The 14,003-nt window shown below is 39.7% G+C and overlaps 2 protein-coding genes across 2 annotated transcripts; both read right to left on the bottom strand.

The window, feature by feature from the left end:
* Positions 1-612: 612 nt before the first annotated feature.
* Positions 613-4,155, bottom strand: LOC139730862 (calcineurin subunit B-like). The gene is made up of 5 exons (XM_071641740.1): positions 4,117-4,155; positions 3,471-3,531; positions 2,701-2,943; positions 1,730-1,914; positions 613-672 (listed from the first exon to the last, which is right to left on the bottom strand). Exons 1-5 carry the CDS (start codon positions 4,153-4,155, stop codon positions 613-615), a joined length of 588 nt encoding a protein of 195 aa, XP_071497841.1.
* A 705-nt stretch (positions 4,156-4,860) lies between these two features.
* Positions 4,861-12,711, bottom strand: LOC139730851 (uncharacterized). The gene is made up of 8 exons (XM_071641729.1): positions 12,609-12,711; positions 11,834-12,095; positions 11,129-11,188; positions 10,122-10,228; positions 9,226-9,425; positions 8,453-8,695; positions 7,786-8,001; positions 4,861-5,247 (listed from the first exon to the last, which is right to left on the bottom strand). The coding sequence occupies exons 1-8, from the start codon at positions 12,709-12,711 to the stop codon at positions 4,861-4,863; spliced, it is 1,578 nt and encodes a 525-aa protein (XP_071497830.1).
* Between the last annotated feature and the right edge of the window lie 1,292 nt (positions 12,712-14,003).

The following is a 14,003-nucleotide window of genomic DNA, read 5'->3' as shown; positions in this document are numbered from 1 at the left end:
ATGGCAGCTGTAGAGAGTAGTTGTGATTGTTGCTAATGTCATCAAAATTTGCTCATTAGCGACAGTCATAACTACCGTCTACAGCAACCATGCAGTTCACAATAAGCGGATAAGCATCAGAACATCCTGAAATCCTGGCTGATGCAAAGTGGAACTTGCTTCGTTGCGAAGAACCCCAACAACAACAATATGGCTGCGATCACTGAAGCATGCAATGTAGGCAGTATGTGTCTACCACCATCCCTGCACAAGCTAATCGTGTGGATGCCATTATTGAAGTATACATGAATAAGCTGGAAGTATAGGCTTTCACTTCCAGAATGACATGTGTCAGTTGTGCGATATAAGTGTCAGTAAAAGTGGAAAAATGACTCCAACAAAGGCGAGGTTTGCAGAGCTCTTTAAAGGGTATGTCTGCTCCTGTGCCAGACACGAATAAGTAGTTGGATAAATTAGACGTGCGTGCATATCTCTGATCTTCTGCCTCATCTTATTCCAGTCTAACAAACACATCTCACTTCACCAGTTAGTTCCTCCATTACTCCAGGAAGCTGCTGCCTTTAGAGTGGCTGTCTACCACTTTTATCCTCCATGTCGCCTGGCCGACGGGTGTCAGGTTGGAAGGGGAACATCAACCGTCATCTTCTCGTTGAGCTCAGTAGGGGAGACCATCTACACACACAGTGCAAAAATGTATTACAAGATGAAAGGATATAGATGCAAGTGACATTGTGCTCACACTTTCCATCCGAAACAGACAGGAAATTACAGGGAGCTGAACTGAATAGACTGATTAAGTAACTATATCAAATTTCATGTGAAACTTTATAATGTCTAAGTTGTTCTTGACAATCAGAAAGTTAGACTGGTTAACTATTATTAACTGAATCAAATTTTGTGCAAACCTTAAAAAAAATGTTCTTGAGGGAAAATGTTTATTGACTGTGTGTACCTCGGGAGTCATGCTGACACAGATGATGTGTAACATGTAAAAACTACAGCTGATAATATCTTTATTTGTGTATACTGTAAAACTGCATTCATAATGATAAATAAACTCTGAATACCATATTTTTGATGTTCAACTTGAATGAACCATTCACACCTACTTCTAGTCGTTTTATTCTAATCATAAAAATCATAAGATGAATTAATAAGTAATGAAAATCTCCCCTAACAGAAATGTAATGTAGACTGCCTATAGGGTGGGGGATCCATTTCTCTTGAAAAGGGATTGAATTGAATTGATTTGTGTTATGCAACCACTAATAAAGCAACAAATGCTTATAGGCAATCAACCACAGGACAGATAAGCAACCTCCAAAGGACTAGGGAATAAGGATAAAGTGCCTAATCGCCTAGGGGCATAACCACTACTGCCAGGGGACTTGAACCAAGGACCTTATGATTGAAATTCTGCCTTCTTGTCTACTAAGCTGTGTCCACTGTCCACTGACCCAAAACAGCTCCTCATGGAAAAGGGAATACATGGTACATTCTATTGCTGTAGTTTTCAATTGCAAAATTCATCCACTCCCAAAATTGTCTGACAGGTCCTGAACTGCAAAACTGAATACAAGTAATGAATTATATGTCATTTTGTACTCTTTGTAACATGATGATGGAACATTTGTTACATGGAAAGTTTATGCATATTGACATGCTGGTCCTGAAAAGATCTAACTTGGTGCCCACACATTTCATTATCGGTGCGTGGCTGGCAGCGTACCCTGAGGAACTCCTGGTATGAAACGGTGCCCGGATGTTGACCTCTGACCCGCTGCAGGGCACCAATCACAGCCTGGGTAATTTGGGCGTCGGTCAGGGCAGGGCTGAAGAGGCTTTTGTAGAGGCTGAACAGCTCATCGAACCTGAGAAGGCCTTCCTTGTGAACATCAAGGGCATCAAAGAGAGCTGCAAAACAAACAAACAAACAAACACTTGCCAGTTGTAAGACATCTTTTGACAGAAGGAAATACATGAATATGAATGAAGGTAGACCAGTTTGCTGCCTCTTCTGTTTTGTTACAAGCTAAAGGAACATAAGCCCCTTGAGAAAACATAACAGACCAGTTACTAGTAATAAACACACTCAAAGTTCATGCATACTTTTATAACAAAGCTTGCCCAAGTTTGCCTCACATAGCAACAACTAATGCATACAATTCAAAATATTCAAATCTTTGAAATACATTCCATACGCACAGATGAAGAGAACAGCTAGGTTACAATGTCCTAGGATGAAAATCATCCATAAATTTGAAATCACTAATAAGCATGGTTATTGAGAATAAATATACACAATCTCTACTGGAATTTTAAAAGCAAAGAAATCAGAGCACTATGGGAAAATTCCTTAATGGCTGCAGAACATTTGCCTCATCTGGTGATTACTGGAAGTTTCACGGTCACTTTAAAATCATTTACGTTTCTAAGAAATTTCTTGATTCCATAGACAGGTGGCAAGTTTTCTCAAGGGACTGAATCAGGCATTTAGAACACTATCTCCTTGATGAGGCAGTCAGCTACAAACCATGCATACAGATCCCAATGAGGACTTTGACTCAAAAAATAAGATCTTGGAGACTATAAAAACTGTGAGCAATCACAGAAAGCACCTTCTTAAATGCAACTAGTTAACAGGATTGTGGCATTACTACACAGATTTGTATAGCACGTTTAGATTAGCTTATTTCTCACCTTTACTTTTCTCAGGATAGTCAGCCCTCTTGCTCAACACTGACAGAACGAGGAGGAACCCCTTTGGATGAATGGAACGGTCCTTCTGGGTCATGTGACTGAGTATGATTCTCCTTGCAAACTCATTGCCAGAAAACTGGTGGAGCTGGAGAAAGGATTGGACAGGGATGCCTTCTTCTCCACTTGGGGAGGGATCAAGCTTGGCGTACTTCTTCAGCAAGAAAGTGATTTCCTTCTCGTTGACTGCATTGAAAAGTGAAAGTAGAACTTTGGTTTTGCATGGAGTTATTGTATGTCACAAATGAATATTTGGACACAGTTTAATAAACTAAAGAGGGAAAGATTATACTTTTGTGTAAAAAACAAAAAACAACAACAAAACAAATTACTTTATTCTTGATACGGTTCAAATGCATCTTTGTATTTATTTTTTGTTGTTGAGGGGGTGGGGTGGAGGAGGGGCGATGATATTTTTGTGTGCATTAAAAAATGAGATAATTTATCACTGGTGGTGACACAATATTTGCTCCTGCAACAAATTGCTCCCGTCTCATTTTCTCCAAGGACTTTCTAAATAGGGTTAGGGTTGTGTTGGGTTTTAGGTTTAGTTTGATCCGAGGATTAGGATTAGGGTGAGGGTTATGTTTGTGGGTTGAATTTGTGTTTGGCTTAGCATGCAGATATTTCATGGGAGCAATTGTTGCAGGAGCAAATGAAATGTAACCATCACTGGTAGTTTTTAGACAAGGTGTCCATGTTTTCATACTCACAGTGGGTTTTCTTTTCAAGCTCCTCAAGTTGTTCAGGTGTCAGGATTGACTCCGAGTTCCCCTGAAAAATACAATGTAACATGAAAACAATCGTAACCATCATATCACAATTATGGTACTACGTAGGCCTACCATACCAAATAATTCAGAACTAGCCTATATTCCATACTCAGTGAGATGCTTACTCCAGATGCTGGTAAAATTAATAATAATAATAATAATAATAATAATAATAATAATAATAATAATAATGATAATAACAATAACAATAATAATAATAATAATAATGATAATAACAATAATAATAATAATAATAATAATGATAATAACAATAATAATAATAATAATAATAATAATAATAATAATGATAATATCAATAATGGTCCACCAAGGAACACAAGACTTCTTTACCATGGACAAGGATATAATAAATCCATTTGTTTATTTTTTAGACATATCAAGATATAGACCTAGCTGATTAGGTCTAGTTCTAGTACTTGACAGAATCTATGGCATGAAATTCACCTTGAAACCCTTGACATGAATGTGTCAAGGGTCAGCAAGTAATCAACCATCACCGGGCATTGTTTTTTAAAGTAAGAGAAAAAAAAATTGTACAGTGTAAATAGCAGCTTTGAAGGTCAACGCAGGACAGGTCAGGCTTGGTCTGCATCCCTAGTGCCATGATAATCAACCTATTCTATTGATTGTGGGCATCTTCGGCAAGACAAGACAAATTCAAAGGTGTATATTCTCTAGTCTCTTGTCATTTAGCTTTTCTTTTATTTTTGTGAATGATGTACATTGTCATTGTATATTTCCAGTACATCATATAGGTCTAGATCGGCAGTGGCAAGTTGCTATCTCATCTACTACTAGTCAAACCTCAGTTTATCATAACAGGCAACACACACACAAACACAATGAAGCAAAGACAGGAATTTGAATGTGGGAATGAGACACGATCTCATCTGTGTTCATCAAAATATATCTCACAAATACTCTAACGTCAGCAAAAAAGTCTGCATGCTTCAAATGTATGTGTTTTGTGGAACATGTGTTTGATTGCAATCAAAAAGTAGACTCTACCACATATTTATTGAACAGCTGAGGGCAATTGTGCACAAGCTTTCAATCTGTACAGGACAGTGATAACCCCGGCGCGGGGCGCTGTGTAACCAGTAACAGCTCGGTACGATGATACGGCTGCGGATTGGGGTCGCTGGTGCGGTTAAATTTGTGACAAACGTATCAACGTTACACCCACATTTCTACTATAAACTAAAGTTTACCATGCTCCAATCGATGATAAAGCTGTCACGTTTAGCCACAGCAACTAGTAACTATGACGAAGAGATTGTTGTGAAGAACAAGTGGCGGCTAGCTGTGCTCAGCTAGAACGGTCAGCCATGGATCCGTACCCGGGCAGGCTCGGCAGGCTTCGTGTTCCAATCTGCGTACTAAGTACTAGTACATAAAATGCACCTGTAGCTGAGCGTGCACCCAGTCCATCAATGCAGCAGCGATTGGCACTTGGCAGAGCTTGGTTGGTTGCTATAGCCGCAGCGTACGGTGTGTGCGCCGCTGCCCGCATCACTTCCACGCGCGAGTGAGTAGTCGTGATTTTTAATTGCGACCGCGCGCACTCAGACAACAGGAGCTTCACAGATTTGTGTTGTGTTTCCCCCATTTTGGACAGGTGGTGGACAGAGGGGTTTGGTACGTACCCACTCGTACGCCCCTCCCCCTCCCCAACGGGCTCCGGCCCCCTAAAATGCTGAGGGGGATCAAATGCAGCTACAGAAGCACAACAAAAATCGAATAGGAAATACTATGTACATGTAGTTGCTGCCTGTAGAAAGTCGTCTGAAATGAACGAGGATGCCTAAAACTAACTTCAGCAGCAACAATGCCAATTTATTACTGTTCAGTGTTCAAAGGAGGGGAATTCCAACTAAAAGGATACACCATGTAATTTTAAAAATTAAGTTATAATGACGATAATAGTGTTGATAGTGGTGATGATAACAATGATAATAGGGCTGCCTATTGGTAAGATGAAAAATGATGATGATGATGATGATGATAATAATAACAATGACATATATGATGATGATTGATATGATCGATATTATCGTCGTTGTTATTTTTATTAGCTACTATTTTGACCACACCCACAGCATCAACAACGATAGATATTTGCAGAATGAAATATTTATGTAACGCTATAAAAGCGAGCGAATGGGTTAGCATGAAGCAAAGAACGACAATTGTATGGGCACACAAATGTAATCATCTACAAGTAGACAGAATTTCTTTACTGTTTATTTCATTTTATTTTATTTTATTCCCCCCCCCTTTTTTTTTACTAGACAGGTGTAACAATGCATATTCATGCGACGATAATCTATATTTTTTCCCCCTTTGGAGGAACAACATGTCGAGTAAGTTCAACTTATACCAAAATATAATGATTAGTCTGTGATTGAACCATTCTTCAATTAACTTCAGGAATTTATTTCTTTTTTATTATCAGTGATTATTATGACACAATTTCCAAACTACATGTTTGCAGAATCCCATCTGTTGTTTGATGGAAAAAAAAAACACCCGAGCTTATTCTCTTTCATGTTTTTTTTTTCTAAACAACCTTGTACATTGTACCACATTTTCTTACTAATGCTCATAATGGACGGTGGACGCCTAAATCTTCAGCGTGAGAGATTGGCTTGCTAATGCTGGCCGATGTAAAGTTAGACGAGGAGGCAAAATCGTGTTCCTTCGAGTTCAGAACTTGCCGTCTCTCCTTTAATTCCCTCCTTGTAACAAGTTGCCGAGTTGTATAGTTGCAACAGTACATTTTCTCGCCTCTTGTCCGGAACACCCTCTCGGCTTCTAAACGCGGAACCCTTATCACGAGTTGATGTCGCCTTCTCGATCGCCTTCTCGTCTTCGACGTGACAGAGAGATGGAGAGTGAAAAGATACGAACTCGACTTTGCTCCTTCTACTCTAGTCACACAAGCCGAGAAAGCGCCTTCTGATCACCCTCGTAAGCTTGATGAGAAAAGTAGACGGGCTTCACTCCCTTTTGTTTCTTAAAAAGATGAAATAACAACAGTCATTCCGCGTATTAGTTAGAATATTGGCCTCACAGTCATGTGACCAAGATGATCGCAGTATTTCATGGACAAACTTTGACGATCAAAGTAATTGTTTATAATATTTCACTCGAAGTGAATTCTCCTATGTATGTCGTATACGTTGCTTAACTGCTCCTGTCCAACAAGATATAAATTACACATCCATCTAATGTCTTCCACTCTGCATAAGCCCTCGTCTATAACATTTTGATGGCTTGTGGACAGGAGACGGGTACTGTATGCGATCCGACGAAAGGTGTGCAGGTGCAGCTACCTTTGGCACCGCGTGCACGTTAATCCTCTCATGTCCATCAGCCTATTCCTTTTGACTTTGTATTATCATAAACATGTCGACGGGACTCAAAGAGTTAATCTGACCCAAGGAGAGGGGTACTCTCAGCAGTCTGCATCTGGTGAGAGAAATGAGAGAGAGAGAGAGAGAAATATATAAATAAATAATGATTGTGTGAACATTATGTCTGTGCGTGTTGTGTCTGCGCTTGTGTGTCAGAGAATGCGTTAGGGAGAGAGAGAGCAGACATAATATGTCCTCAATATCATGAATATCAGCAATTATGTTAAATTTGTCAACATGTTTTAAAGGAAGCTTTCTGTGGCATGGTACAGAATAACCTTATTGTATCCTATTACAGGGAGTTCCCTTACAAGTTGTGAGGGAACTCCCTGTAATAGGATACAACAAGGTTATTTCGTTGTAACAACGAGCACCGCACTATAACGAAATTTACAGCAAATGAAGATTCAGGACCTAAATTTACTATCTAGTATTCTTCATTTGTTCGGTCATAAAGAAATTTCGATATATCAAAAGAAAACTTCTGGTTCTGAGTACTTCGTTATAGCGAGAGTCGCCTGCAGAACATAACTCTTACTCGTTAACGAATTCCTCTTCCTTCCTATCTGTCCCACGCATTTGAGTCCTAATTATCCGATCGACTTGCAATGTAATGGTGTTTGAATGTAAATATCAAATTCTTTGGCGGCGGAAGGCATATCTGGTATGGATCGTCACCTAAAGATCATACGATTGACATGCACGTTGTGCAATTTACCCTCTCTGTACCACAAACTCAAATGTCTCTCTCTGTGTGTTTCGAATAGGTGACCGATAGCAACGACAAGGGTAATACAACGTATTTCATCATATCATACCTTGTTGGTAGCAGCTGCATCTGCAACGCTGGTACCACCAGTTGCTGCTTGATCGACGGCGCCTTCTCTCGTTAATGGTAGAAGCTGCGTCGATGGTACCAGGCTCAATCTCGGCGTCGTGGAATATTCACCGGGATCTCCGTCACTCGGCGCGGAGCGTCTCTGTCCCAGAATTTCATCCAGTACGTTCTGCATTGCTAGTATGCCAACGATTCTCTTTGAGAGAAAAGTCCATGAAAATCTGACCGTTAGTATACCTGACAATTGCCTTGTCAATTACCAAAAGAATACATTTTGTGCTTAACATGCATCAGATTATTGAGAGAGTACCTATATAGGGGAGGGATTATAGCTGTAAGATTATCGACCATAATGATTTTGAATACAATATCATGAACAAACCTGCAGACAGTGGCAGAAGAGTTATTAGTCGTTGGCATCGTCGCATCATTTAATTTGCATCTGCAATTGTTACCAATAACGGTTGCAAATTTCAAATTCCGTTCAAATGTCCTCTGATGTATGTACTATCTCGATGAAGCGTCAGCGTTCCTGTTTTGTGATATATTTTCTTTCTTTCAAAGTTAACTTAAACAAAAGTTAGTGTTTCCTTTTAAGATTTATTTTAATGAATTTAAAAAATGAATGGTACTGTTCGGGTTCTTACGCGAGATGCGTCATGTACCGCGGCAACACGGTATTTTCCGGCGTTCATTTCGTCCAGGATATGGTAGAGAGGTCTGCTGGCCACCACCGAGGGTAGCCGCCGACCGTAAAGCTCCAGCGCTGATGAGATCGACACGCGGTCGTCGGGATCGAGAATGATGAGGTTCTTCACGACGAACTCACCCTGGATGTTCTGGCGATCGCCCTTGAAGACGGGCACGTGGGAATAACTCTGGGAGGTGATCTATGCGTGAGATAGGGAAAGAGAATTGACACCGGATAACGCGAGATTTTTAGATATATTATTATGGTAGATATCTTCACTGTCTAAATCCTGTATCATGACCAAGGCATCGGATCATCACCAAAAAGTAATCATTGAATCTTTATGGAAAATTCATCGACGGACAAACAATGACACAGGCGGTAACACTGCTCATTCACCCATCACGGGTGAATGCTCGCCAGCCAGCCAGAGCTGCAGAAGTGACATGGACGAGTCATGAATTTGTTGTTCTCTCCGTGATTTTCACAAGTAAGTTAAGTCAAACAGGAGTTAATTTCCACGCTTTTAGCATACTACCTCGATGAATCAAGATCTACATCGTTAAAATGATAGTGATACTTCTATGATAATGATAAAATAATGATTATGATAACATTGATTTTTTAAGGATAAAAACGGTTTCTGTCATTAGTACTCATTGTCTCTTATGGCTAAATACTTTCCCCCCGTTTTACCGTCCACAACAATAAAGCTGCCACCGGACAAACCTTATCCATAGTCGTTCTATCCAAGGCGCCGTCGTAATTGAGCATGAACACGTCGTCGAGGGGAATCATGGCATCCTTCGCTACCTTGCTCTCGGCATCGAGGGCGCCCTTGATTATTATGACTTCGTCCTGCGTGAGGTTCCGGTTTTCCGCTACTGCGTCTGGTGACATCATTTGCAACTCCATCAGCGCCTTTAATTCTGAAACAGGCGTAACGGCCAGTAAATGTTGTTTAACAACTATAGTGTTTAGTAGCTCTCCTGGTTTCTACAAGATTTAAACGATTTGATAATGTGAAGATGATAATGGTTCATCAGGCTCAATAGTATTCTTATTCCTGTTTATCATTTTAATTATTGTTCTCATTCTTAACATCGTTATTATACATGTATAGGGTTATTATGATGATGATGTTTATGATGGTGATGATGATCATAATCATCTTTATAATCATAATCATAATTTTTAGAATTGTTGTTATTGTGGTAGAAACTAATGGTGTCTGGTTTTCCTTCTTGTTCTCTAATGGCTGTATTGCGTTATATCTTGATGGCTCGTCTCACGTCTACAAGTTTTCTGCCCACATAGTGAATGATGTCAGTGATGCGGTATGCTAATGATGTAGCCTACTCCACGAGTTATCAATTCGAAAATAAGTTCAGCTCATCTCCAAAATGCTGAATCGAATCATATCGTCACTTTGTAAGTCTTTTTCAATTGGGGGCATGATAACGGCTAAATAAAACTTTTTGTTTTCTTTCAACACTGAAAGTATTCTTTTACAATTTTGACAACAGCAAAAGGAATCACCGTGTGTTCAAAGTGAGAGAAAATTTTCTAGTTTTAAACGTTATGATAGGCCGAAATGCAGGATATTGCCAAAGAAGCGAACCTACCCGATCTTTGATAGAACACATCCCTTCTTTTACCGAGAATCAGCCTTAGAAGTCTGGAGATAGGCCAGGCGATAACGAAGAAGAGTACAAGGACGATGTACGTCACCCTGAGGACGAGGTTAGAAGGGACGCCCACAATTATTAAGCGTCTTCGCAAGCAGTTCGCCCTGCTGTTCAATCTTCACTCATTAATATCTCTCATCGGTAGAGGGTAATTCTTTGTTAAACTTATTCTCTTACGTAGGTCTGCAAACCTACAGGAAGCAACCACTCTAGTATTGGCCTGTGTGCAATCTGCTTTCACAGGACTGATCGCACATGTTTGTTTGACTTCGTCATCAGATTCTAAAGACTCCAAAGTCCCAAAAAGAGAAGCAACATTACGGATGCATGTCCCTCCATGAAGATGCATTGTCAATATGAGGCATGCATTACGGAAACAATTATGAAATTAACTGATGGTGCGATCTCAAGAGGGTTAACAAACTTTTACGGACTTCTTAAAGTTTGAAAGGACGTTAAAACATTCGGCAGGCGTCCTGTCATTATGGACCACCTCTCACTTCAAATTAGTCATTGGCGTAAGGACTTTGTTGCTCTTGATGATGGTCGTGATTTTCAGTGTCGTCACAGCTTTGCAAAAACGTTCATCTTTGTAACGATAAGTAAATAAAACTCAGAATGAGAAAACACGTGTGTTTTGGAACACACGTGTAACAATGTTTGGTTGCTGATAAGTTACTCGCTCCAGCGACAAGCCACCACAAAATTCAATGTCAACAAAAGATGGTTTTTTAAAAAAAAAAACAAATTAACGCTAGAGAGTTTCCCAATAGTGAATCAGTCCAGCGTTAAGTGTGATTATAAGATACATTTCAGTTCGTGAGTGATGTCATGATTCCACAATCTAGTCTACATTGTCCCAGTTCAGTTTAAACAGCAGAAATCGACCATAGTGTGTGACGTCACAGGTTGAATATAATTCTCATGTAGGTCACCGTACTCACCATATTGTATTTGCCGCCAACGCCAATCCATGTCGATCGCTGACACTCTGCGGTAAAAGCCTGCCAACAATATGCCAAAAACAAAAATACAACCAGCAATTTGTCTTCAAACTGAAAAAAAAATTAAACATACAAGGTATCAGTAGACGCCCGTGAATTCACACCAAAGGATTCTTCGAGTTGTGTCGCTTACGTACATTTTATTTTATTGTGAATTGTAGTCATGTTTTTAGTTGTATTTTTACCTCCTTTCCTAATGTCTTCTTGTTTCTTTTTTTTTTCATAATTACACGCGATGACGTCAGCTGCGTTTTTTGAGGATGAAGAAAATCAGAACTACATTCGATCCTATCAACTGTAACAATGCTGACAATCCTGATATAATAAGCATTATGTAGCAATATCTAACAATTCACTATCTAACAGTAAAATTATTCATCTGTTCTTACGTAATTACTACACATGGTTCAGACATAGCGCATAATAGTGACGTGGTTCTCTTCACTGTACGTTGGTGGGCTAGCTGACCGCTTTGTGTCTACGGATAACCCAAAGTGTCTAAACCTTAAATGACATCGAAAATTTCGCCAATAAATTTCGGTTTTGGTTGTAGTATGAGAACGTTGTCATGCTTATATCTTTGATTGTTTTTACATGCTTTCTGGTGTTCACGCACTGGCTTTTGTAAATACTGTGTACACCTACTTGTTGAAGATGAGCACGGTGAAGGCCGAGATGACGATGGAGAGGGCCGGGTGGACGATGGCGTTGAGGAGAATGGGCATGGCCACGATGGCCGATACGTTGGCGCTGTTGAGGGTGACGAGGAGGAGGTAGGGACGCCGGACGAGCGGGAGGATGCGAGCCGCGTACACGCGCTGGCGAGCTGTCATGCTGCCCTCAGTGGTCACTCGCAGTTTGGCCACGTCCAAAGCGAAGAAACTTGAGGTGAGACCAGAGAACAGTCCTTGGAAAAGAAGGAAAAACTAGTGTCAGCAATAATGTTAATTATCATGGTGGTGATGATGATGATGATAATTATTATAATGATAAAAGTAGTTATTATTATTATTATTATTACCACTATTATTGTCATCATCGTTATTATCATTATTATAAGTACATGTACAAGGTCGCTGCAGTTTAAGCATTATTCTCCCAGAGGACCCTGCCATTATTTCAACCACGATATATCGGAATCGAAAGCGAGATAACAGCTTTAGATCATCTTGTGCAAAGATGCACATTCTGGGTGTATTTTAAACCCAAGATCTTCACTTTAAGACATCAGAGCATTATAAACTATGTCACGCATCCATCCCCTTCACTCCGCAGAAAAAGGAGAACGGGAGCGGGTTTAAACACACCCAAAATTGCTCGAAGCAGCTAGGTTTAGTTTTTTTTTCTCCAAAATTTCATTTTACCTCTGTTATGAACAATCTGTTCCCACGATAAAGTATGTATAGGCAAACTGACATACCTGACAACATTGTTAAAACGATGTACAGACTGAGGTAGATCCAGAACCACATGTTATCCGGACCGAGGTATTCTTGGTAGCCCGCACACACGGTTGAGTTCATAATGTCGTCTGTACTGATCCGACTTGTCCGATATACACCTGGTCGAATGACCGACGGACGACCTGAATGTGTCCGAGGTGATCACTAAAAATCTTAGATTATGTACCGCACATAATTGCACATGTGGCACATTTTGTTCATTAGATTTTTCTTGATGATTCTGTGCGCGTATGTTCCGAAACAATACAATCCTTTTCACAGCTCCTCTCTATACCACCGTTAGGTGTGCATTATTTCATTTCATTTCATTTCATTTCATTTATTTTCATTTATTTTTCACATCGAAATGATACAAACTTATTACGAAGTAACAATAACCATTTGCAAAAACATGTGAAAAGGCATATCATTATACAATGGAGTAGATACGAAAACGTACATGAAACGACAAACAACCAAAATATGATAATACATCCTGTAGATATAATTAACACATCACATGATTTGATCTGATTTGATTTATTCTCTGTATGGCATGACATACAAATATATTTCATCTTTGTCATGTTCGTATTTTAAGTAACAGTGAACTGTGAATACGAAAGGAACTTGCAAAATGAGCAAAGCTTATACAACAAATATTACAGTCGGCAAGTTCGTGGGTATACAGTGATTATAATGATGAGTAGGTCCCTGCAAGGGAGGTCTCTGGATCTGACCATTGCAAACAAAATCCGACGGAGAATCATCTTCAGTTGATTGAGATCCTACATAAATCATCATGTTATGGTGTTAGCGAGTCTCTTGTGAAAACGTTTCTGCCGCGTGTTTATAGTTTGGATTCATCTATACGTTGGCACTAAAACTAAGGAAGTTATTCAGTGCTTACACACAAGCCTCGAGTTCCTTAAACTTGTATAGGCTGCATAGTTCAGCAATTTCAGTATGGATAACATTTAAACGAAGTAATCAGTACTGTCAATACGTGTATCGTAACACTGAGTACTGGATGTACAAGTAATATTGCCAAATGCAACTTACAGTTTCAATCTCCTCCCTTGCGTGTGTTTCGCGGATTTTCACTAGGCCCTACTCCAATAAAGTTCGATTCCATTAAAGCAAGTACTATCGCTGAGCATATCAAGTAGATTGCCAAGTAGGGCTGTCGACACACAGAGTTATAACAGCTGACAAGCATGCATGCCTTCACAGCTTTATAGTTTACCAGCACAAAGGGTACAGATATACCAGCATTTACGAGACACTGGTATTACGACTGGTAACCGTATAGCCACCGCTTTATAGAGAAGGACTCTCGTGTGCCAAATACATTATTGTAGAATTTATAATCA

Source organism: Diadema antillarum, unplaced genomic scaffold, assembly GCF_040938485.1.
Source record: "Diadema antillarum isolate AM-2024a unplaced genomic scaffold, OU_Dant_1.0 scf00000022, whole genome shotgun sequence".
NCBI lineage: Eukaryota > Metazoa > Echinodermata > Echinoidea > Diadematoida > Diadematidae > Diadema > Diadema antillarum.
Note: the sequence above shows the minus strand (reverse complement) of the source record. Positions and strands in the feature narration are given on the sequence as shown.